Source organism: Scomber japonicus, chromosome 1 (genome assembly GCF_027409825.1).
Source record: "Scomber japonicus isolate fScoJap1 chromosome 1, fScoJap1.pri, whole genome shotgun sequence".
In the NCBI taxonomy this organism is placed as follows: domain Eukaryota; kingdom Metazoa; phylum Chordata; class Actinopteri; order Scombriformes; family Scombridae; genus Scomber; species Scomber japonicus.
The window spans coordinates 15,876,490-15,901,976 of NC_070578.1; the positions used below are offsets into that span (position 1 = coordinate 15,876,490).

Below are 25,487 nucleotides of genomic sequence, written 5' to 3' on the forward strand. Positions count from 1 at the left end.
TTGAGTGCAGCATACTGTGGCTAAATGTTATTGCTGACTAAATACTGGTAGATCTCTTCATGTCCAAGTCTTATTGTTTCTGTTTTTTTTCTTGATCCTGCTAGAAAATAACATTATTATGTCAGTCAGAAACATCCAAAACTTGTTGTGTACTGCTCCAAGCAGACATTGTTAGTATGGTTTACTGTATATTAGCTGGCTTGTAACAAGGACAGCACAGACAATGCTTCCAGTCACCAAAAGTTAAGATAGTAATTAGAACCTGAAAATGAGCTGCTTAAAGTAACTAAAACAACAATAAGCAGAGTTTGTACTGCAAACAGAACTTTACATTTTTGGGTTAGGGTTAGATTAGGGTTAGACCCCCCATGTTTTTCCTTAAAAAGACCAACAACTAATAAACTGGCAAACTTATTTTTTGTTCTGAAAAACAAAAGTCAAAGGTTTTGAGCCCTGTCTGTCTTTACCATGTCCAAGTGTTCCAGGACTTATATTTTTCTAGATGTATGCTCATGCTGGCACAAATCAAGATCCCTTTGGGACACTCTGAGCACCTTGCTGAAGTCATTTGCTGCGGATGTAGCAACTGGTTACTAGAACTTTACATATGCGATGAGAGACATATAAAGAGCAAAGGTCTAATGATTCACCAACACTGACTTTTGACCTTGATGTTGTCAGTGTATTTTACCACGAGTATCTTAACCACAGCTGCCTCACCTAAAAAAGAAAAGTTCCCATAAATCTTTATACCTGGTTATCATTTTCAGACTATTCATTTATGTATTTTAGTTGCCTATAAAATTGTTATGGTCTTTGTTTTAAATCTATCTCTTCCCTTCCTTTACTTTCATCATAGCTTATGTGCTACAAGTCAAAGTTGAAATGGAGCTGGAAATACAGCAGTGTGAGAAGACCAAGGCTGTGAGAGAGGAGCAGCTGGAACGTCTCACTCAGATCTGCCAGGAACAGGCTGTAAGTACCTAAATGCCTTTCGTTTAGCCTTTCTACCAGGCTGCCCGTCTCCATACACATCAGATTTAACCAAAACATTAGCTTGTAAGATAACTAAAAGAGTGGATAATATAAAGCATAGCCTGTCCAAACTAAAGTTATGTATTATAACAAGAGCAGTAAGTGGGCCCTCATGCACAAACAATATGTGTGACTACTAAAAGCATTGCCATGGTTCTACAAGTGGACTGAAAGAGAAGTTGAGACTTTTGTATGTATTGTATGTTTACAACATACAATATTAAGCATGTTGAGAGAGGGTAAGTAGGGTATGCTGCAAGAGTGCTTTTAATATTTTCCGTGGACTATTTAACAGTTTCTTAAACTTTGAAATGTAAACACTATTAGAATCCATTGGTAACCAGTGTTCTCCAAGATGAACAACTTTAGCAACTTGATTACAGGGTATGTTTAATATTCAAAAGACAGATTTTGAGTACAATATAACTTTAAAATCAGCTTGCACATATAGTAATCACACAACCTATGTACAGGCACGTCAACATTAAAAGCATTCCCTTGAATTTGTAAAGCTTTTGTTTCTGCTTTATGGCTCATTTATATAGTGAATTTATAGTTATATAGTCATTCATTCTTTGATAAAAGCAGTCTGGAGATTGTCATGGTAAATGCTTTCCTACACTAACTGTCTGATCAACACCATCTATTACCAGAGGAGGGCAGCAATACCTAACAAACTGCTCCATTCTTTCCCCCTGGACATTTCATCATAATTCCTCGGAACACCCACTACCTAACCTGAAAATGCAGACTTTCATAAATATTTATAAAGATTTAAATCTCAAATGACTGAAAATTTAGGTTCAGATCTGGGACAAAAAATAAAGGAAATAAAGAAATAAGATATAAAGATAACGGCAAATATGATGAAGTCAAATAAAGTTATCTATAAATGTGTATAGTTTGTAAACGTTATTATTACTACACTGTTTTTCTTTACTTTGAATTCACTTTATTTCAAAAGGATGACTGCTACAAAAGTTTCTTGTTATTGCTTTAATGTGTGATTTTGAAATCATGACAGAGATACATTGGCATTATCATGCAAATTACTTTGGAATAAATAAGTACTTGGACTAATATTGAAAAACATTCACCAGAAATTATGCTAAATTAATTAATCAATTAAATTAATATAGCTGAATTGTTGGTTTTAAATAACAGCCTAAATGCTATAAAAATCGGATGGTTTATAATTGTTATAGCTAAATGCAGAAAAAACTGAAATCCTTATTTTTGCCCCTAAAATATAATATTATCTTGGGTCTCTAATCTCCGCAATAAATATAGGTGCCACTATGGACCAAGCTCTGACTCTGGGCCAACATGTCAAGTGTCTGCATCTTCTCTTTTTCCAGCTGATAAACACGACAAAGCTCACGCCCATTGTGTCTCAAGCTGAGATGTACAGTAAATGCTAATTCATGCTTTTATATTGTCCCGTCTCGATAACTATAACTTCCTTTTCACATGCCTCAACAAAACATCCCAGGAACATTTCCAAGTGGTCCAAAATACTGCTGTAAAAACTCTTGACCAGGTCCTCCAAAAGGTCTCATGTGACACTGGGTCTGGTTGTTCTTCACTGGCTCCTCATTAAATTCAGAAACCAGTTCAAAGTTCTTGTGATCACCTATAAAACTCTGCATGGCCAGGCACCTGCTTACATTATAGATCTACTGCAGCCCTACTGCAGGTCTCTGATCAGGGTTTGCTGGTTGTTCCTTGATGTCTTAAAAGTAGAAGACTGTTTTTGAGGGTTGTGGCTCCTAAACTTTAGAACTCCTTACCTTTGGATTTGAGATTTGTGAACTCTGTGAAAAGCAGAGACCCATTTGTTCAGACTTGATTTTGTGTAATTTTTCTATCTTCTATGTATTCTGTTTTTTGTGTGTATGTGTTTTATGTCTGTCTATATGTATGCTTTATTTCCTTTGTAACATCTCTGCTCTTGAAAGGTGCTATATAAATAAAGTTACTTAATTACTATGCATTAATCAAATTATATGTATTTTAAAAATGCATATTACTCTCAGTGTTTGTGATGGTCTTAGTGTTGAACAACATAGATCAATTATTCTCTTTCTCATCACCTCATCCTGTCTTTGTTACTTCATCCTTACTTGTTCTTCCTCTTCCTCCCCTCCTCACTCTAATTGCGCTCTTTTACTTTTTTTTCTCCATTCTCAAACTCCTCTCTCATCCCTTCACTGTTATTTCACACTCGCTACATTGTGTATGTCTCTTTTATTCTATGCGCACACATATCACATACACCAAACATCTCCAGTTTGAGATCAGGCAGCTCAGGGCCCATCTGGCTCAGCAGGACCTGGACCTTGCAGCGGAGCGTGAAGCAGCCATGCAGATCCACCATGTATGGGGCAAACAGGGCAGGAGTTTTCAAGTTGTAGAAGGCTTGACTCCCGGGGAGTCTGATGATGAGGGCAACCAGAGGAACCCCAGGGAACCCCATGCTACTGCAGGTATGGTATAGTTTCTAAAGTGTTGTTTTTACAGAGTATATTTTTAGATATTAGCGATGGGCTCTTAAACTGTTTGTTTAGATGAGTACATCATGCATTTTTAGACTAAATGAACTTAAATGTAAAGCAATTGAAGCAAAATATACTTACAGTTATAGCATCAAGAATATACAAACTATAAACATGCCTTTAATGCCCCCTGCTATTGCCTCTGCTAACTCTAAAAAAAAAATTCCAAATGTACCTACAGTAAGGTTAATGAAGCAGGAGTTTTCTCTCACATGTGACAGAATACTACTTTATTGCAACCAGAAAATATAGGTTGATTTGGATGACAGGAACATTTTAAATAGCTATATCATAAAAAATATCTCTTATTTTAATACACATTATGCTAGGCACTGTATTTGCTTGAGAAAGCAGCATGACAAATCAGGAGAGAGATGCAGCATAAAGTATGTACATAATTATGTGGAACAAAAAGTCCCTAACGGTGTAACATCAGGTGAACTGGATGCAGAGCAGTGTACAGTTAATCTGGAGCGGTAGCCCTGGAGCATCTTCGAGGCCAAGCTCTTAGCCCATGCATGCTCTCAAACGACACCCATCTGACCGCAGGCACTATGGGATCAATATGAGGGCAAAAAGGCTTTTAGGATCTGGTGGATTCTGGAGAAAACAAGCATGTTTTCTGACACTACGTCAGCCTGGATGGGCCTCTGTCATGCCTAAACTATCACTCTTACCGTCCCTCTCGTGGTGAGGGCAACCTAGCTAGGCCAGACAGCTTGGGCTATTTCAGGTACAGAGTGCTCTGTGCATTGGGCCTTGTTAGGAGAGAGTGGGCTTCTGTCAACATCTGTTCCCCCTTCACCTGCAAACCACAGTAGGGCACCAGGAGGCTCCACAGCGGCCACAATATTACCCCAAGGGCATAGTGCGAAATCTGTCTCTCAGAAAAAAATGGGGCTTTTTACAGAAACATGGTCACTGGGATAAGCACTTAGGACATGGGGCTCAACTGAATTCAGGTCACCTCAAATCAAGTCAAGTTCACTAGTATTGCCAAATATTGCACCCAGTGTCTCAATGGGCTTCTCTCGCTCTCACCTGCAAGGTGCCATCAAACTATTAAGAACTCTTAACAAGGCGGTGGCCTTCATAAGAATTAGTGTCTCAGGGGATAAATGGTTATACCACCTTCAAAGTACCAAACCATGTAGATTTTTAAGAACATCCAGGGACAATTAATCAATGAGCCAGTGGAATTTTCTTTCAAATGTTGTAAGAAGATTGCAGTGACAGAACAGTTAACAGTAAAAGAGCCAGGAAAGACACGTAGATTTTTTGAAAGGAACATTTCAAATTGCACCATTTCTACCAAATTGTCCAAGCACAAGACTTTGTAAAAAATATTTAAAAATATTAAAGAGCCTATTTGGAGCATATATGAATCTCACAAAACATGAGACAAATGTGTAATAAAATCAAAGTCTATTTCTTTTTCATTTGAAATAATCATTAACTGTTCAATAAATGTATCTGCATAAACATTAGCTGTAGCGATTGCTAATATTCCTGGGGTCTGCTCTTACACTACTTGACCAGTGGTGTAGAACTGATACTTCCTTCTACCTATCAAAATTATAGTTAAGACTTGGACTAAAAGGACCTCGGCATGTCACCTCTCTTTTTACACCAACAGATGACAGCCTGGTAACTTGGTTGTCAGAGAAAGAGGAGGAGAGCCTTTTATGTATGCTGGACAGCCTATTCTTTTTTTCTATAAGACTCATGTGTTATTAATTGTGGAGTGATTGTCTCAGTCTTGTTTTAGTGAGTGCAATGCTTCCTCTCCAGGGGTGGCTCAGGGATTAATATTTTAGACTGAAAAATAAATGAAATTACCCATCAGAGTCTGCAGCATGTCCCGAGGGACAGGGGCTTGCACTCAGGGTACTCTGGGTTCGCACTCAGCCGGTGGACAGTGAGCTCAAGACCAATCAAGCGAGCAGAAGAGCATTGCAGATCGCAGCCATTCACCACACACGCTGAGGCCTGCTACACTGGAGGGATGGCTGCCTGAACAAAGAGCTCTCACTATCTCTCTCATTCTCCCCCATTTCTCTCATCCTTGAAACCAACCCCACCCTGTCCCTGTCCCAGTTTATTCCTGGTGCACTAGGGTGCAGCTAATGCACAGCGAGGCAGTGCAGGATCATTGCGACTTGCCCATAAAGCACCTGTGGCCTGGGGCAGAAGTTGCCTAAGTCAATATTATGTTGTAAACATAAGAGATTTTTTCCATTTGAACTAGTTTGTGCTGTTAATATTGGAATAGACCAAAGAACCTACACATAGAAGGCATGATGTTCAAGAACAGTCACTGCCACATGTGTTATAGTATCTGTCAGGTACACTATATTTAACTCTAATTTGAGCACTGACTTCCTGCTATCTTATTACAATTTCATTCTATAATCACACTATATATTAAAATATGTATTTAAGTCCAAACTGTATTTGATGTAATTTTTTTCCTTTTTTGTGTGCACTCCAAAATTTGAAACAACCAGATAGTGCAATCAAAATTGTGATAACAATGTATTAATAGTAATAACATGGATGGACAAAATGCATATTGTGCACATGGAAATGGATAGCAGAGCAGAACATTACAGGGTAGTACAGAAACCTGGAGATGTGAGTAAACCCAACAACACTGTCTGTTTACATAACTTTTATTGTGTGGATTTGTAGACTGCTGAAAATGAGAAGTCTGAGCTGGAAGTAAAGAGTTTGTTGCAGATTACTGAATTTATGGAAACAGCCATAAGTTCAAAGAAGAGTGGGAACTGTAATGGAGATAATGAGCATCCTTGTTGAGTACTGTGTTGTATTTTAAAGGAGAACTTACGGTATGGTGAATAACATGAATGTCATGTCATCTAGTTGTGATAGCTTATTCTCCCGATATCTTTCAATCCATATTGTGACGTTTAGCAAGTAGAGATGACAAATGGTGAGGTCTATTGATTATGACGCATAATCATGAAGAGACTTTTATCTACTGTAGATGGTTTAAAATCTTCCTAAAAAGGATATTCAGATAGATTCAGATATGATGAATTTCTTTTAACTTTTAATTTAAATAATCACTGTTATTATTATTATTATTACCATCTTTCTTTCTTCTTCTTTTAAATCAGATCCAGTTGTACGTGATGACATGAACAACTACATCAGTCAGTACTATAGTGAAGCAAGTAGTGGTAAGTGACTTGAACACAGACATTATTACACACTTATGCATTTTAGCAACTTATATAAAAGTAAGTAAAGTTTAGTACAGATACAGATACAAGTCTTTTGACTGATTATTATGCCACTAAGTCATAGTTTTGGTCTGGATGCATATACAACAAAAAATTGTTAGGCAGCATGTTTGTTTTAAATATTCAAATTAAAATATTTAAAATAAATCAAATCCTATTTTAGTTAGCCTTACATTTGGTGGACAAAAGCTTAATTCTTACTTTTGATGTCCTTTGTATGACATTACGTTATATTTATCCAAAATTAGGAATTTCACTCTGAGTAATCTTGAAAGTTCACTTAGCAGCCTGAATCATACAATTACATAATTCATTTGTTTTGTATGACTTTTTCTAAACGCATACAATGTCTTTCATGAAGCTGGGGCATCTGGCATAGGTGCTCGGGTCATCACCACAGCAGCAATTGACGTTCACCTCCCCACTAATCCAAATCCCATCCAGTCAAACTCAATGCTCGCTATGGAGCGAGTGGGCAGCGCCATAAGTGACGCCTCCACCAGCATATCACGGTCCAGTGGAAGCCTGACAGCCCGCCCCCAAAGCCTGAGTAGCCATACCCCGGGTTCATCAATGACAGACTGCAGCAGCAGCACAGCCCGGGACCCCAGTCTGAGCTACAGCTCCCATCGCTGCTGCCCTCCTTCTTTCTCAGGCCAGGACCCCTGCAGGGACCCCAGCATTGTTGTACAGGAGCTACTCTCCTCCCTCTCTGAGGACTCCTGTCTTGCTCAAAAGGGCCTGGCAGTGGACCCTGTCAACCTTAAGCTTCCCAGTCCTACTGGCTCAGAAAAAGCCAGCCCTGAGCTGGACCACAGAATAAACATCTTCAACCGCAGGAACCAAGAGGAGAGACGAGGCCGTGGAAGAGGTTGTGTGCTGTTACAGACCAAGCCACTAATCCACCTGCAGGGCAGCACCACTGAGCCCTCCCTGGAGGAAAAGTACCGGCTCCTGGGACCAGCTGACACACCCCTGGGCCACATGCCTGACACATAAGCTGAATTTACACAGAAACAGAATGAAAGATGTTCCTTTTTTAATGCCACCATGTTTGGCACATGTATGAACTCTTGTGGCAGGTCAAACATTGTAAGAGCAACTGTGCAGGATTTTAAAATTGGATTTTTCTGTTGCTGTGTAAAGCCAATCTTAGCCAATTCAGACCAAGCTTGAGCCTTAGCTTCCAGCTAACACTGATGCTCCTTAACTTGATGTGTTCAGATGCCAATGGTTGAAATGACAATAAGATCTTTAAGGTCCTTTTCCATACTGTCCAACCTCCCCTGTTCCTCCTTAATGGACGTTGGCAATCAGAAATGCCCTGATATAGCACAACAAAGACAATAACATCCCAGATAGGGGGACTGTAACGTGTTCTTGAACACATTCTTCATCAGGAATTTTCACTTTGAATAGGTCCTAAATGCACTGAACTTTACATGAATTAAAACCAGCAGGGGGCCATTCAAGCCTATATATCGAACAACAACTTTAATGCTGAACAGTATTGCAAACCAAGACACTGTTCTTCTCAAGCAGTTAAAAGGAGGAGTGTTTTCTATTGCATTTTTTTCTTGTTATTTTGTTTCTTATCATTTGTATGATCAATTTTAGACATTAATCATGCTGTTCTTTTTTTTCTAACAGCCACAGGGTACACAAGACTGGATTAACTATACAAACAGTCATTTTTTTTACCTTTGCCTTTCTGTCACTTGTTTGTTTGATTGGAAACCATTATCAAAATCTATTGAATAGCATTTTTGTTTTTCTTGTTCATTGAAAAAAGTTAGAAGGGTATATTTGTGTGGGTGAAATGAAAAGGTAAGTGACTGGATTCTTTAAATGAAACTAGACTGGAGTGCTTGTAGCATGAACCTTTAAAAGATATGTGCCCTAAATGGCAAGCAAATTCTTTGCACTTTAATGTTTACAGATACTTTTGTAAACTTGATATGGAGGAAGTAATTGCCAAATGCAGGTGTCATTTGAATGAAAATAGCAAAAATAAAAGTTAGTATTTCCTTAACTGCTCTCAGTTTGAGTGATTTTAAACTGAGTGGGCACATTGTTACACACTGCACTGTGCAACATTACTTCACTGGTTTCATCTCCTTATTTGTAGGTGATTAAAAAAAACCTAAATTATTCAAGGTTATTAAGATTGGAAGAGCTGTCAAGGCAACCGCTAATTGGTCAAGTCATTGTAACTGTGTAGCGAGAAAAATCAGCCCCCAGAATTACCCTCTGGTATAATTAATTCAGAAGATAAACTGCTGTACCATTTTGTTGCTTGTCAAATGTTTACAATATCCAGAGAATGTTTTAATTGTTAATAACTGTTATGGCTGCAATTCAGCTCTCAGTACAATAATTAGTTAATTAATTTACAGAACAGGGTGTGTAGATAGTTTTTGTAATTTATTTGTGAAAGATGCAGTACATATGGGGATGACCTAACAGGAATATCACACTTAATTGTGATAAAGATCAGCATTAGTTCACAAGATTGCTGTCTGTAGCTATTTTTGGAGACACAACACTGAAGATTCATCCTGTATAACAACCTTTTCTCTCATTTATGGGTGTGTGAGTCAGAGTGATGACATATGGGATATGAAAAATACAAATTCCAGAGGTTTACACAAGATGTGTGTATGAACTTCTGCATCCGACTCTTGGGATGTGTATTGAAGTGACATTAAATCCATGTCCAGTATAATTCCAAATTTCCATTTTCACAAGTGAATGCTGATGTCCAAAAAACAATACTTGAAGCCTTCTGTGTAAAGAGCCTGTTTACTTACTAACAATTGCTTCATTAAAAACTGTAGTTCCAAAATGTAAAATGACAGATAATGCATGAAACAAAATTAAGCACCTTTTTCAAATGCACCATAAAAAACACAAAAGATTGATTTTTGGAGGTATGTTAGTCAATAATGTTAAGTTATTGTTTAATATTTCAAATATTAGTTGAGTGAATTTGAGTCCAATCAAATTTACTGAGTTATCTCTAGAGTTTGCTAACATCAGGATATATTAAAATAAAAGTATTTATTTATTTTACAATCAAGTTCTGTTCTTTTCAATGAAGTTACTCCAAACAATGAAAGAGCCTTATTTGCTTTTTCAATCTTTCTGTATACTCTAAAATAAACACCAGGAAAACTGATGATGCACTGATAATAAAAAAGATATAATTATATTAATGACTACTAATAAATATAATCCAGCTGCCATGTAAGCAACCTGTAAGATGATAACCTGGATCTGCAACCTACTAGTAGTTAGTACACCCATCACATCAAAACACAAACAAAAATGCCTATCGCATGCCATGGAGCAAGTAAATAAATAATGATCTTCTTGGCTCTTGACACACACAATGGAATCTGTGGAATATGGGTGCCAAACCCTGGCTAAGTCTCTATCTGTCACAGCTGCAGCTTAATGTTTCAAGTGAAGATGCTGTGCCTCTAATCTGAACCCCTTTCAGCTCAACCAGCCATGCAAAAGAAGAAATGACTCAGGAGTTTAAACTTGCAGCTCCTCCCTGAGCAACACTCATTCATTGATCAAGCTCATTATTTGTGCTAAAAGTATGTGTGGGAATGTACATTTCACTGATATTTATAAGAAAAACATGATGCCCATACTTGTCATTAAGGGGAAATTAAAGGTGATTCTAAATGATTCATATGAACCCAATTTGTCAATATGTATCATACCAGAGCAGTCTGAGTAAAGTGTTACATTTTGACAGGCAGGGACACAGAGCCGTTCTTCAGGAGACATACTAAGAAGTAAATTGCTTTTGGGACCTCTCCGATGAACCAAGAGGTACGGTCCCTGTCACGCTCACAGGAAGCTAAGTCAATTAACAGTGACCATTAGACACTTAATAATTGAAATGTTTTAATAATGGCACAGAGGGAGTCACTTTAACTGCATTAACATTACATGATCATTGTTTTCATTCTCATTAACAGAGGAAACTGATGGCTTAAATCTGCAAAGTCTTAGGCACAATTAAAAACAATTTCCTTCATGTCTTAGCCTACTTAGATTCTTTATAACATTGCACTGTAATAACAGTGTCACATTATGCAACTATAAAGAGCTAACCTAAAGGCTTTCATTACTATCAGGCATTATTCCTTCTTTTCTCACAACTCAAAGCACAAGAAATAACTGACGCTATAGGAGAAGGACCTTAATATTTAAAGGCAGATATAATTAGGAAAGCACAACTAGTTTTGTGGGTCATGTTAGGGTTATGTCCTATATACTTTTCTGAGCCTCATCCCATGTGAGGACCATTCATAAAAGACATTAATGCTGACATTTTGAGTGGCATTGTGGATGAAATATTAATTTATTTTAATTGCTGGATCTTATTGTTTTCTTGGCTAACCTATGGGATGGCATAATGTTAGTCTCATCCCTTTCATTTTACAGACAGTGAATATGACTAGACTAATATATTGTTGTTTTGATGTTGTCGTTTCAACAACAAGCACATGGCATTTCATTTAAGCCAACTACTTGCCTTCTTATTGTATATGACATCGTAAAAGCACCACCGACGTCACCTGATGTCAAACTGTGATAGCAGAGAGGCAGGACTACAGAACTTAGGTCACTGGAGTCAACCTGCCGTTTAACATCTGAAGTAGCTCCGCAATACAAAAGACTGTAAACATGGTATTGATTTTTTAATGTCTCCCTCATTTAGACTTGTTTAAAATCTATATTTCTGGATGATTTTAGTAGCTCCTTATCAACAGACAGATTTATCACACCTCTTTACCTAAAAAATAGTCATTAATCATTATAGTCGATATGGCTCCATCTGATCATGACTAATATATGACAAATATCTACTGAAGAAATCTAACCAAATGAAGTACTAAATATTACTAAAGTAATGCAGCAGAAATGTTTTGCTTTATAAGCTTTCAGTCAGAACAATTAGTCTGTATATATATCATTAAAATAACTAAGCCATGTGATGCAAACTGAAATATTGGGACAGAATTTTTGCTGATTGAAAATGAAGTTGCCTACGAGGCATTTCATTTCTTTTCAAGTTCGTGGAAGAGATTTAGAAAACAATTGTATGGCCCTGAACAGCTGGGTGTATGTTTAAAAGGGTTAATCTCATTGAGAACAAATAGATGTGGGGAGTGTTACTGCATTACTGCTGCGGTCTGACAGATTCAGAACACGTCGCACACAGGACACTCTTTCAAGGAGCTTGAAGCAGGAGAAAAATACAAATAAATTATACATCATTCTTTAAAAAGCTTCTCAGGTTCTCTTTTGGAAACATACTTCTTAAGTGCACAGGATCGAGAAGTTCGCCTGGTGGAAGAAATCCACTCAGGAGACTGTTGTCATGGCTACAGAAGTTTTTTTCCCTTTTCATTTACATAAAACAGTTTTCTTCTGGTGCCCTTAGATGCTAGTTACGCCTCTTAGGGTGAAAGTGGGTCAACAACAAACAAAAAAGAGAACTGAAAACAAGACCCACTGTGTGACCCAGCTCAATCACATCATTTCTCTTTGGATTCAATATTAATTATTAAATCAGTTTGTAGTGAATGGAAATGTTTGCTAAAACTATACACACAAATAGTTCTGCCTAATATGAAGTTCTTTGCTATTTGCTGTTTGTATTTTCTTCCAAAAAAAAAAACTGATCATTTCTCTTGTTGCTCCTGCATATGTTATAAGCAATCAGAAGAAGAACATTAGTTTGTCATTTGATAAACATGAGGACAGAAATGACCTGGTCCTCTGGGAGATGGGACACTACATTACTCTGTGCTCCAAACAACTGAATAAAATAATGTACAGACCATCAAAATTAATTCAGCAATGTGATGCGTAAGTATGTAGTTATGCATGGCTTGCTGCATGAGGGGTAAATTAGCCAACATTTTTCAGTAAAAAGCACAACTCTTTGGGGAAATAGTTGCCACAGATTCAACATTTTTCAAAAATCCTCCAGAAGCCATGAAATATGTCTTGCTTCTGCAAAATCTACAAATGCATTATAAACAACCCGACCAAACATTCACACTAACTTACATACATTAATTACAACAATGTTTTAAGATACGCAGCTGAGTTTGTATAAGCTAATTCTTATTACAAATGTACAGTTTTTCTCAAACTCTGACTCATGGGTTTGTTGTTTTTTTTATTGTTCCATGCCCATGCAAGTTAAACACATCTTTTGAATTAAATAAGAAATTTGAGTTGGATTTGTGAAATGCTAATGCTATATGTATAATGGAATACACTATGAATATATATATACAGGATATATTGTAATGATGCTGCATTGCTCTTGAGATGCAAACTGCAATTGAGCTCCTGAATTGAAACAAACACAGGGAAATATTCATAGAAAATAATGGCATCAATAGAAATAGTAACTGCATGAGCATTTTCATTTATAGGTAAGTTTCCACCTATTTGATGATTGGAATTTAGACTTTTGTACCAGTGAGTGATTTGTATAAACTGAGGAGAAAGATGGTGGTAAACGTTTTCCTATATTTCCCCATGTCTTTTATATAGAATCCTAGATAGCCTCCAAATTGCCGAGTGGTTTGCTTCACAAAACATCAGGTACTGTATCTTGCGGTGTCTTTGGCCACCAACTTAGTTTGATAGGTACCCTTAGCTAAATCACAATCACTGTCCCGGCCAGAGCTCAGGGTGTCTGCCAGCGGGTGCTGGGGCCCTGCAACATTTCCATCTGGCCTCTGGGGAGTCGCACATCAATTGCTCTCAGCTAAATGCACTCACATATGAATATTTCAGTACAATTTAATGTTTCAGCTACAGCCCCAGAGGAGCAGAGCATCAATTTGTGAACACAGTTCTCCTGGAGTTAAAAGCTAGGCCGGATAATACAGTATGAAAGGCGCTGTCAATCTAGAGGGTCTTTTTTCACTTGAGAGACAGAAAAAAATAGAAAAGCACACTCCTTTGACTTCAGTATCCAGCAGCATACAAACAGCTTTTCAAAGTTTCCTCTGGAAAGTAGCTGGCTGAGGCAGCAGGCAGCCTTTGGTTAAAAAAGGACCAGAACCACCAGTCAATTTGCCAAGCTTGGTGAGTTTTCCCACAGCTCTGGCTGTTTGCCATTTGGTCTCCACATGCTCACACACTCACACACAGACACAGCTGGTGGAGAGTGCGGGTCAGGGAGTCGTGCACCTGCTGTCTTGTTAATAAAATACCCCAAAGTGATGCTGAAACCTCTTTCTTCACACAGCAATGCTTCCCTCAGGTGTGAGAACATGAGTGCTTTACAAAACACGGAGATTGTGACACAACTGAGTTAATTGTCTGGTCAGTATGCAGAACACTGTAGAGCATGGCAAAAGACAGCCTGGGCTATTTATACAAATTATGTTAAATTACCCACAAACACTGTACGATAAATGTATTCATTTGTGTATTAGCCATACTTGAAACCATCTTACTTAATTTAGAAATGGCATACTACAGCAAAATCAGTTAACTTATTACTAACATGAATCTATTAATAATTAATCAATATCATGAAAAATACTGTATTTTTATATTTCTGTCTCTATCTGTAGTAGTTTTAATGAACAAACATGTTTCAGTGTGTGGAGAGGTGTCACACCCTAAGTGATAGCATTGTTTTGACTGATCGGAGCAAAGAAGCCTCTCTCCTCATTTAAGTGACACAGCTTCTTGTTATAGCTGTTGATAAGTAACAAGAGTGATGCTCTGTGCTGATGAGAGCAGTTGATAATAAAATACAAGATGTGCATTTGTAAAATAAAACAGGCGGCTGACAGTTACACTGATAAGGTAATAATGGCACAGGTTCTCCACCCTAACAATGCAAAGCTGCCCTGGGGCACCAATCAAAAATTCATACTAATTATCATGTAAATACTGCATTAACTCTGAAGAATTATGAATTATAAATCTGCAACATGGTTCCCCTCTCTGACTGGCCTCGCTTACATGAGGATGTGAATTTTTTTTTTCTTGCTGAGGCATTTTTGAGAGACCTGTCACAAAATAAATAACTGTGCACTGACATACCATCAAAGTTGTGATATATTAAAACACTGTTTGATATACTGAGCAATAATTATGTCTTTAAAGTAATATGTGACCTTTTTGGCTTTATGTCATTACAAAATGATTTGGGGAGATATCTGTTTACACATTTTAATATCTTATACCCTGAGTGCTTATATTAATTTCACTTTTGGCTGACTCTAGGCATAAGAGCAGACTCAAAGCACTTAAATTCAACGTGCTATTGGTTCTGGTAAATCATTTAGAGCTTTAAACTAGCCATTAACTACATTTCAGTGGGCTCACATCTTTGTTGACAGCTAGTGTAAACTAAATTGTCTACATGAACTTATTTAAACATTAGAATTAAAACAGTTAAACGTTATCATACTGCACAGTCACATACTAAATGGTTTTACAGTTGTTGGTGCTTATGCCTGCAGGAATCAGCCTGTCATGTTATTAACAAGGCTCATGTTTCTCACACACACACTGATCATTTTAATGAGACAATAATAATTAGTGATAATAAGTTTTATGAGTGTTCATGAATTTTTCCCTTGTTTCTACTAGTTTGTCTCACTTACAGTATATACAGTGTAATGCCTGTATGGTTTATATCTAAAAATCAAAGGTCTACAATAAGTTAATATGAAAGTTTATATAGATGACCAAAAATAGAATGATTAAAACCAAATTCCAGCTTTCAAGTTATTCATTCTTTTAGGTTATCAAGATATAATATTTATGGATCCCTTGGTGAGGGATAACAAAAAAGCGTTTATGTAATTAATGACTTGTAGGCGCAACAATCTTCCCCGCCTGGCTGACCTGCGTGTCACTGGGGATGAAGCCAGCATCTGCAGAAGCTTTAGAAGCTCCCACTGCATTTCAATGGAGACTGGATAATAAACCTGTCATACACACACAAGAAGATATTTACTGATTACAGATAAAAGCACAAAAAACAGTTTATCAGCTTGCTCACACAGCAGCTTAAGCATGTCACCACTTCTCAGGTCTCCTCCTGAATAAGTATGAAAATATAAAGGTCAGGTGAAGTGAGGTTTAAGGATTGATACCCACATGCGTGCTAACAATGCATGTGATAGTGCTGTTGCTGCAAACTTCAATGTGATAAATCAATGGGCCTCAATGGGCCATAAATAAACACACCACATTTGTGTGCTGATCACATCTCTCAACCAATGTGTGTTAAAAAAAGGCGTCAGAAAGGTCAACTATAATATAGATGTAATAGATATGATATGATAACAGACAAAAAAAAGTTTCTCAAGATTAAAAGAAACATAAAGTTCTAAATGATTCCCGCCTTTCATGAAACTTATATAGTATATCCAAAACTGAACAAGTATTTAATACTGGAAAGCAAAAAAAAGAAAAAGAAGAGCTGTCATTTACATATAATGGAAGTGAAAAAGTTCTGCCTCACCTCTTTGTCACCACTTCAACTCTGGTCTGTTCTTAGTCGGGCTCTGCTTGAGCCACTAGGAATGCCCCACAGGAGAAGGTGAGGAAACTGTAAATAAATGAATAAGAATAAAGTGAAGTGTGGCTTTTGATATCTTAATTACACACACATGTCTTAATTAATAACATTACATAAAAATGTGGTTTCTTTCAAATTCTTTAAATCATTATGTAATTTGGTAGCCAAATATCTAAATGTCTCACAAATTGTTTTGCCTCTTAAATTAAACCTGATTATAGATATAAATTAGCTGAACACTTAACAACGTGTTTGTATAAATGAAATATTGCATTGCTATAAAACTTTAGGTTAAGGTTTAGACAACAGTGTCTTACTCAACTAAGGAGTATTTCATATAAAATGATATAAAATGAGGTATATTACCCTATTGAATAGCAGCATTTCCTCCCTCCATAGGTGTCGAGTCAACCCTAACCCTCATCCTCTCATCGCACTTCACTGTGCACAAAACGGCAACAAGACCTCACATGTCTCCCTCATCTTATATACAACAAGCCAGTTAATAAGCAGGCACTCTGCCTAAAACATGTATTCAGTGTGTTGGCAAGGGTCTGATTGTGTTTTCTAATATTAAAAGAGTGGTTCACACAGACATAAACAAACTGGCACAACTTCAACTGAATCAAGCCTGGGGAGTTCGAAGGGACGGCCATTGTAAATTACTTATAGGCCTGACAATAGAGGCAAAGCGCCATCGAGCTCTAAAACATTCAAGAGAAAATAAGTCACTGTGAAAAGTTCAGTAATGCAGCCCAGGAAAGCCCCCAGCCCCCCCTCCCCCGAATTCCAAACATGAACATTTGGCTCTTGCCAAAGTTTAAGTGGATGATTTCAGTCACACATATATATTTCATGAGGTTAATGGGCCCCATCAAACTGTGATTAGAGATTCTTCTGGGATGCTTTTATGTTGGAGTGACAGTTAGGATGGCTGGGTTGGATCTAGTAGTCATTAACAGGGTCACAAACAATAATGCTGTATGTGATATTTCCTGTTACTGTATATTGAATGTATGAAACACCCACTTAAACCATACACTTAAACCTTGACCTGCTGTGTTAGCCAAACAGTTATCATAATGTAGTCTAGATCTAGTAGTTTGCTGTGCTGCACCGGCTACAATAAAGCATCATAAACCAAAACTTTGCCAAAAGCTTTAATGGATGGTTAAGTGTGCTTTATTGTACTTAATGCATACTTTATATAGTTACAATATTGTGTAAATATTAAACTAAATAAATCTGCTCAGCCTACACTTCATTATAGGTATGAGGGGTTCTAATTTACCATTAAAAGAAAGGTAGAAAACACAAAGCAAGCATAATATTCTAGACTTAGAAAGCTACAGATCCAAATGACAGTGACTGACACTGTGAATATAAAAGTGGAAGTAATAGTTGTAATGAGCTCTGTGAAGGCAGAGTCAAAAGGTGATGTGACAGCACATGCCTACAGACCAGTTTAAAGAAATCTCAGCAACAAATTTCTGTTATATTCAAACCACTTTTATAGTGAGACATACAAGTTGTACTTGTATAAAGATCACTCTGCTTCAGTCAATATGAGCTGCATAAAATACAAAAGATTTGGTTTAGTGCATCCTAATTCAATTGAAAGGCCATTAGATCTGTGGGCTGACAGTTCTACTGAACACTCTCAGATCAAAAAATGAGGTCACTTAGATGCAAAATCTAATATGCATAATACTGATCTGATTTTTTATGCATGCGCAGGCACTTGATATAAATGCATCAGAATTACACTGAATTGTTTGTGTACTCAGTCAGTCTGGAGTTACTAAATTTGACTGCAACTTTCAAAAACGTCCTTTGTAAACCTATATAACAACCTTTATCATTTTAAATGTTACATTTTAAAGCTAATACTAATAACAACAAGACAAATTGATTTCTGTGCCCATAATAACAAATCATAATATCCAGTTTTCAGGCCTGAAACTAGCTACTTTATGACATATATCATGTATATCATGAAAAGAAGAGAACTGTGTCACTGAATGAATCATATTTTGCCACTGTCAGGAGTACAGCTTTTATTTGTAATTTAAATCACCTCTCAAAAAGCAGAATCTCCAGAGCAGATTTGTATGATGTTAAATTCAATTTCAGTAACCAAAATCTGTGCTATTAATTCCTTTGTGGCACAAAAACAGATTGTTTTTACATGGCAGAGAGGCTGAGAAATAATAAACCATATACCAACTGATAATAAAAACTTATATGACAACATACATAATAAACTATGATAATATAGTTTCTATTCTGGTATCTTAAATATATATGTAAAATTAGAACATAGCTTAAATGTAAGCTATGTTCTAATTTAGAAAATTAATCATTTCCTAAATGTGATGTCACCTATGAGAATAACCATAAATTAATAAATTATATATGGTAAAAGGCCTTGGTATGAATGATCTTGTCACTTGTATCTTATTGACCCCCTTAACCTCACTGAAGTGATGCCATGCATCATAACTGAACTCATTGCCTTCATGTCAGCTGTGGTTTACGTATAGCTGAAGTATAAATGTTTGTTTATGTATTCTTATTGTCTTCTAAGTTGTTTTTGAGATAGTGTTACAAGTGTCTCTGCAAGCTATTTTTGATTTCATTAGGAACAAAACACAGGACACAGGAGCCTGCGGTGACACAGGAGCCCGCGGTGACACAGGCAAGAGATGCAGAAAGCACAGTGTATCACCAGTGTACCTGAATAAAGCTGAACCAGCTGTAAGTATTCCTGCTGTTAGTTAAAGCGTATTTCTCAGTTTACAAGTTGAATTCAGTGCCTTGTTTCAAAGTGCTTTCACCGAATACCTTAAATTACCAATTAGCTCGAAAGACTGAATGATAATACTTCTTTGACAGCATTTTAACCTGTAGTACACAGGTCGGTAAGACAACATCCTACTTTGAGGTCTATGGACATGCTTCTATCATGGCAGTGAAAATGGGTTTAATGAACATCAAATGTTGAGATGATGATTAAGAACAGAAGTTTGGCCAAAGCTACACTTCAGCGAAAAAAAGTAACAAAATACATGTTGCTGGACGTGAGACTCTGAATCTGTGATATCTTCTGATTCAAACTGAGGACATTTTATAACATTTACTGAGAAAATGAATTGCAGATGCACTTTCAAATTTATACTTGACACTTGAAGCAGTACACTCACAATCTTCTGCTTATGGGCAAAAATCAAAAAAGCCTAAACTCATCTGAAAGTCAGCAGTGAGAGATGGCATATTCTATTTTACCATGGTTTGAATAAATACACTCCATCCTTGAGCCAAAACATTGTAGACACACTAATGACTGAATTATATTTATATATTTGTACTTGCCAGTTCTCCAAAACGATAATAGAAATAGGCCTATACATTTGACATTTTCTACTCTTTTCTGAGTATACTGATGTAACCAGTGGTGACAAGAGGGAGAGGATGTCTTTTCAGAACATTTTGACAACATTTCTACTCCATAGAGGTAGCACTGAACTATAGATGTCACGTGCTTTGCGTTGGTTTTTATTTAATGTAGAACACAGATTTTCATGAAAAAGTAAATTTAGTCAATGTTCAGTTTTTTCAAGTGAAAATCCCTCTTTCACTTTTCTCAAATAAAACGCAGTTCTGCTTTGTTTCCAGTAGATGGCCTTCTCGAATAGATGAGCAGAGGAGGCTTGTCAGCGGTCCTCAGATCCTTCTGAATTTATGCCCTGAAACAAATTACTGGAAGAATTTATCGTTTTGGTGTGTAAAGGCTTTTCTAAGATGATCAAAGCAGTAATCTGCACTGTTTCTGTCGGCATGTCAAAGAACCAGCACTGCGATAATTGGACTCACCAAGAATCTATTCCTCAGCATGAAATGCTGTTTTTAACAATAACATAGGAGGTGGAATCAAAATAAAGACACATTTGTTTTATATGGCCACATCAGTCAAACATAGTTTCTTACCTGAGTGAATCTGTGCAGGACACTTACTGGCGTCTAATAATTTACCACGTAGACCAAATACACTAATAATATGTTCCTTGTCAATCATCAGTCATTATTTTTTTCCAAGAAATGTCATTTATTGCGGCTAACAAACTTCTTTCTTTTTCTTTTTTGTGTGGTGGTGATAGATACTGTTACTAGTATTAGATACTGACATATGTTTAATGTCCAGACAATGATCATAATCAGGATGATGAAAGAGACAACATATGAATGCATAGAGAACATTTGATCGACACAGATTAAATGTTATTTTTTTCCTTCTCTTGAATCACTGACAAAATATTAATATCTTCATTATTGGTCTTTTGTCATACAAACATGTAAACCGGATTCATTCTTTTACAGGTTAAGAGAGAGATGCAGTTGGGCGATTGGAGAGTCCGGTTTTGACGTCATGACGTCATAGGAACAGCGTGTGGGACCCTGCAGCCTCCTTGCCCCCCCTCCAGTCCGGAGAGACACAAGTTATCAGGGAGGCAGTCGAGGGGCCAGTCAACTCTTCACATCTTTTCTGCATCTACCACAATCCCATCTATCCGTCCTGTATGGTGGATATTATTTTCAGCTCTTCTTTCTTGGGTGATATGGGGGATCATTCCAAAAGTAAGTAAGACAAACTGCTCCGTGGAGTTTTTTTTAAGTGACAGATTTTGTTTTCGCTGCAGCGATATTACGGGCTGCATGATATATTCAGCTGTGCAGCCATAAACTCATTTTCTAAATGATACAGTAATAGGTAGCTCGGAGGCTGTTCGTGCATTTTAGGGGCGTTTTTAGAATTGCAACAATTCTGTGTTTTGCTTTGCGGACACTGGCAGAAATCTCCATCTCTTACATAACATTCAGAGTTGTACAGCCTGCAAAAAAAGAGGAGTTAACTTAAAAACTGAGACATACTGTTTGGACTCAGAAAAAAAATAGAATAAATGCTGCAGTTGTTTGTGATGGTGTGTTTTTTGGCTGTGGTTCTGTGGTTACAATGCTGTGGGCTTCTTTTTTGCAGAGAAGCCAGGATACGCGATGTGTGTAGGATGTGGAAGTCAGATCCATGACCAGTACATACTGAGAGTCTCTCCCGACCTGGAGTGGCATGCAGCCTGCCTGAAGTGTGCAGAATGCAGCCAGTACCTGGATGAGACCTGCACTTGTTTCGTCCGGGACGGCAAAACCTATTGCAAAAGAGATTATGTAAGGTAGGCGTTTGCAAATATTTCTCATATATAGGCTGAAAAGTTAATATTTTGTACGTAAAGCATATAGGCCTGATTTAAAAATGTCACATTTGGACATGAAAAGGGAAAAAACCGTACAATAAAAGTAGAATAAAATCATTATTATTATATTAGGTATACTCACATAGTTCATCTGACCACACAAGTTAAGAGTTTGCAAAAAAGAAAAAAAACACATTTACATCACACACATTACAATTTTATTATCAACTTAAATTTAAAAAAGTAAACTTTAACTTTAATTAGTACTAATACAAAAAGATCAGCCTAGAGTTCATGTCTGACTTATTCATTTTTTTTCGTTGAATGTTCCATTTAATATTTTTAATTTCTCAACCAATTTTCAATTTTCCAGGCTGTTTGGAATTAAATGCGCAAAATGTAACCTGGGATTCAGCAGCAGCGATTTGGTGATGAGAGCCCGGGATAACGTGTACCACATTGAGTGCTTTCGGTGCTCGGTGTGCAGCAGGCAGCTGCTGCCGGGAGACGAGTTCTCTCTGCGGGAAGACGAGCTGCTGTGCCGGGCGGACCACAGCCTGCTGCTGGAAAGAAACTCCGCAGGAAGCCCCATCAGCCCCGGACACATCCACTCCAACAGACCGCTGCACCTGGCTGGTCAGATCATTATTAATATAAATATAGCTTTTGTTGTAATAATTATTATTAATTTATGGTATATACTTTATAAAATGGACTGGTTAAAACAACAGTATAAATCTCAACTGTGCTTTTAATAGCTCATTAACTAAATGCATGAAAGAAAATATATTTTACAATTAATTAGACTCATAAAAACTACAAACAACAAAATAGACTGAGAAAAAAAAGAAGAAAAATCAATACAAGATTGTGAAGGTTTTTTGTATATTTTCTTTGGAGTTGTCTGGCTGTGCGTGTGTATGTGTGTGTGTGTGTGTGTGTGTGTGTGTGTGTGTGTGTGTGTGTGTGTGTGTTGATCTTTCTTCTTTCTTCAGGCTAATTTCATAATTGATCTCATTAGCTCTAACCTGCTCGGTTGCCATTATCTGAATAATCTGGTATTTTAGCCGCGGCTGTGTCAGTGTGTGCATGTCTGTGTGTATGTGTGTGTGTGTGTATGTGGGTGTGTGTGTGTGTGTGTGTGTGTGTGTGTGTGTGTGTGTTGTGTGTGTGCTGAGCTGTCATCCTGAAGGCTCCTGCCAACAACGAGAACAAAGCAAATGTGTGAAAAAAAATGTTCGCCAACTTCCTTCTTAAAGCGCTCAATTCAAAGTAATTTAGTCAGAGCAGTGACACGAGCCTCTGGTGACACACTGTATTCAGTTTGATTTCAGATTGTATCTTTTTCTTTTGTATTTGGCTTTTTGGTAGATATATGGAGGAAAATAACCTCCTATTTTACGGCAATACGGTTAATAATTATTATAGGCCGAAAAAAAGACAATAATGCAAGAAGACAGATATATTGTAAAGTAGCTACAGATACGTGCACGCGCCTCTGTAAAGTCCAGTTATAGACCATCATTTCATTGCGATTCCCATGCAGGCTGCTGTATGTAGCCAAATCAAATGTCATTTTGAACACTTAAAGGCTCTATAATATCCTACAGTAAACGAAGGCATTCCCAGAAAAACATTTGCTAACATTAATAAATAAGATTAATTATCCTTAACCTACGATTTTTAAGCTATTGTGGACATTTATCTCATTAATAAAAATCATGACAGGCTGATCATGTATTTCCTGCATGAAACAAAAGAATCCAAGATAACATGCAAAGCAGTATAGAGATTAAGATGAGTTATCTGCAAAGAAACAGAAAATTATAGAGGCTTTTTCAGGCCTTTATTGTATGAAGTCTCTGACAGGCTTTTTTTTTTCTTCCCAACGCCCTCAGCAGACCCGGTAACGGTGCGGCAGGCCCCGCATCGGAACCACGTCCACAAGCAGTCCGAGAAGACGACGCGGGTCAGGACGGTGCTGAATGAGAAACAGCTCCACACGTTGCGGACCTGCTATAACGCCAACCCGAGGCCCGACGCGCTGATGAAGGAGCAGTTGGTGGAAATGACCGGCCTGAGCCCCAGGGTGATCCGGGTTTGGTTCCAGAACAAGCGCTGCAAAGACAAAAAGAAATCCATCCTCATAAAACAGCTCCAGCAGCAACAACACAGTGATAAGACTGTAAGCATCTTCGTAAGTTTGACCACTTGATTACTTGAAACAATTTCATTTCATTCATTTAAAAAAAATGTTTGCTTATTTAGAATCATGAGCATGAAAGTGAACCCAGTTGTATTTCTATGTGGGGTTAGAGTTAGAGTTAATGAAATGCAGGAGAGTGTTGTAGAAAATGGCAAACAGATGCAAACCTTCACAACATGTGGCTTAATTATGTTTTTAATGAAAATATCATGTTTTTGTTTATATTGGTGGGTATTATTACTAGTTGCAGGCCATTGTCCCCCCGCCCCCCCCCTCCCACACAAACTACTGTAAATGTCTGACAGTGACTGGTCCTGTAATTTTCTTACGGCTTCTAAATTAAGTTTGGACTTTCTTTACATTGAGACATAGAGGGAATATTTCCAGTTGCTTTACCAGCAAGATTAAAATAAGACTCTGCAACCTTCATCTGCATCTCTGAAACACCTCTTGCTCTATGAGCATACTTCAATCTTTGCTCTACACCAAGAGGAGCTTTTTTTTGATAATGTTAAGAATATTCGGCTCATAATTAAAATGCAAAGTAACCCCCAAAGAAAACTGTTTTGAAAGTGTGTATCTGTCAGTTCTTTTGAAGTCCTGCTTTCTTGCAGGACACAAATACTTATGCAATATTCTTTTTCATATACCTATTGTCAGAACCTGCAGGGCCTCACAGGGACGCCTCTTGTGGCTGGGAGTCCTATCCGGCATGAGAGCACAGTGCAGGGAAACCCAGTGGAGGTTCAGACCTACCAGCCTCCATGGAAGGCCCTGAGTGAGTTTGCCCTGCAGAGCGACCTGGACCAACCAGCCTTCCAACAACTGGTGTGTGTGTTAGAGACAGACTGAGTTACACACACACACACACACACACACACACACACACACACACACTATCCATCTATCAAGCCAATCTCTCAATATAAACAACAAACATATCTATCTATCTATCTATCTATCTATCTATCTATCTATCTATCTATCTATCTGTCTATCTATCTATCTATCTATCTATCTATCTATCTATCTATCTATCTATCTATCTATCTATCTATCTATCTGCATGTAATATATTTCGAATTTAGTTGCATGTGTGAATACAGACATACACAAACCACAACACACACACTGCGATGATCAATGAATTCCTTCATAACCCAAGTTTCAAAAAATAAAACCTTCATTTATTGTATTTTCTGACACTTCGTTTTTATCTTCTCAGGTGTCTTTCTCTGAATCGGGCTCTCTCGGGAACTCCTCGGGCAGCGACGTGACTTCTTTGTCCTCTCAGTTACCGGACACCCCCAACAGTATGGTACCCAGCCCGGTGGAGACGTGAAACGGGGCCTCTCAGACCTGTCGGCCCCCCCTTTTTCTCCCCTGCAAGTACAAATTGCAGCATGATCCCGGCCCCCCTGCATGTGACCAGCTCATCACATCGCCCAAAAATACAGAGGAGAGTGTTTTTATTCCCTGACAAGGAGGAGATTGATCGAAGAAAGAACCAGTAGATTGACTCCGAGTTTCTGGAGATTTCAGTGACAAGCAGGACAGATGTTGTTGCATGACTCGATATGGAGA

At 37.6% G+C, this 25,487-nt stretch overlaps 2 protein-coding genes across 3 annotated transcripts in view; both read left to right on the plus strand.

Annotated features, from left to right (window-relative positions):
- LOC128359323 (transmembrane protein 266-like) overlaps positions 1-7,855 on the plus strand; it is a gene marked incomplete at its 5' end in the record, with an annotated part of 33,597 nt that extends 25,742 nt beyond the window's left edge. The window contains 4 exons of the mRNA XM_053319815.1: positions 860-975; positions 3,326-3,521; positions 6,731-6,793; positions 7,218-7,855. Coding sequence (XP_053175790.1) covers positions 860-975; positions 3,326-3,521; positions 6,731-6,793; positions 7,218-7,855 — 1,013 coding nt within the window. The remainder of the gene's footprint in view (positions 1-859; positions 976-3,325; positions 3,522-6,730; positions 6,794-7,217) is intronic.
- A 13,173-nt stretch (positions 7,856-21,028) lies between these two features.
- Positions 21,029-25,245, plus strand: isl2b (ISL LIM homeobox 2b). 2 transcript variants are annotated; one of them, XM_053319795.1, is made up of 6 exons: positions 21,029-21,086; positions 21,487-21,676; positions 22,071-22,333; positions 23,596-23,882; positions 24,564-24,731; positions 25,129-25,245. In XM_053319795.1, exons 1-6 carry the CDS (start codon positions 21,029-21,031, stop codon positions 25,243-25,245), a joined length of 1,083 nt encoding a protein of 360 aa, XP_053175770.1. The 2 variants fall into 2 exon arrangements, with proteins under 2 accessions (XP_053175770.1, XP_053175779.1); XM_053319804.1 differs by having other exon boundaries at positions 23,599-23,882.
- The last annotated feature ends 242 nt before the right edge of the window (positions 25,246-25,487 follow it).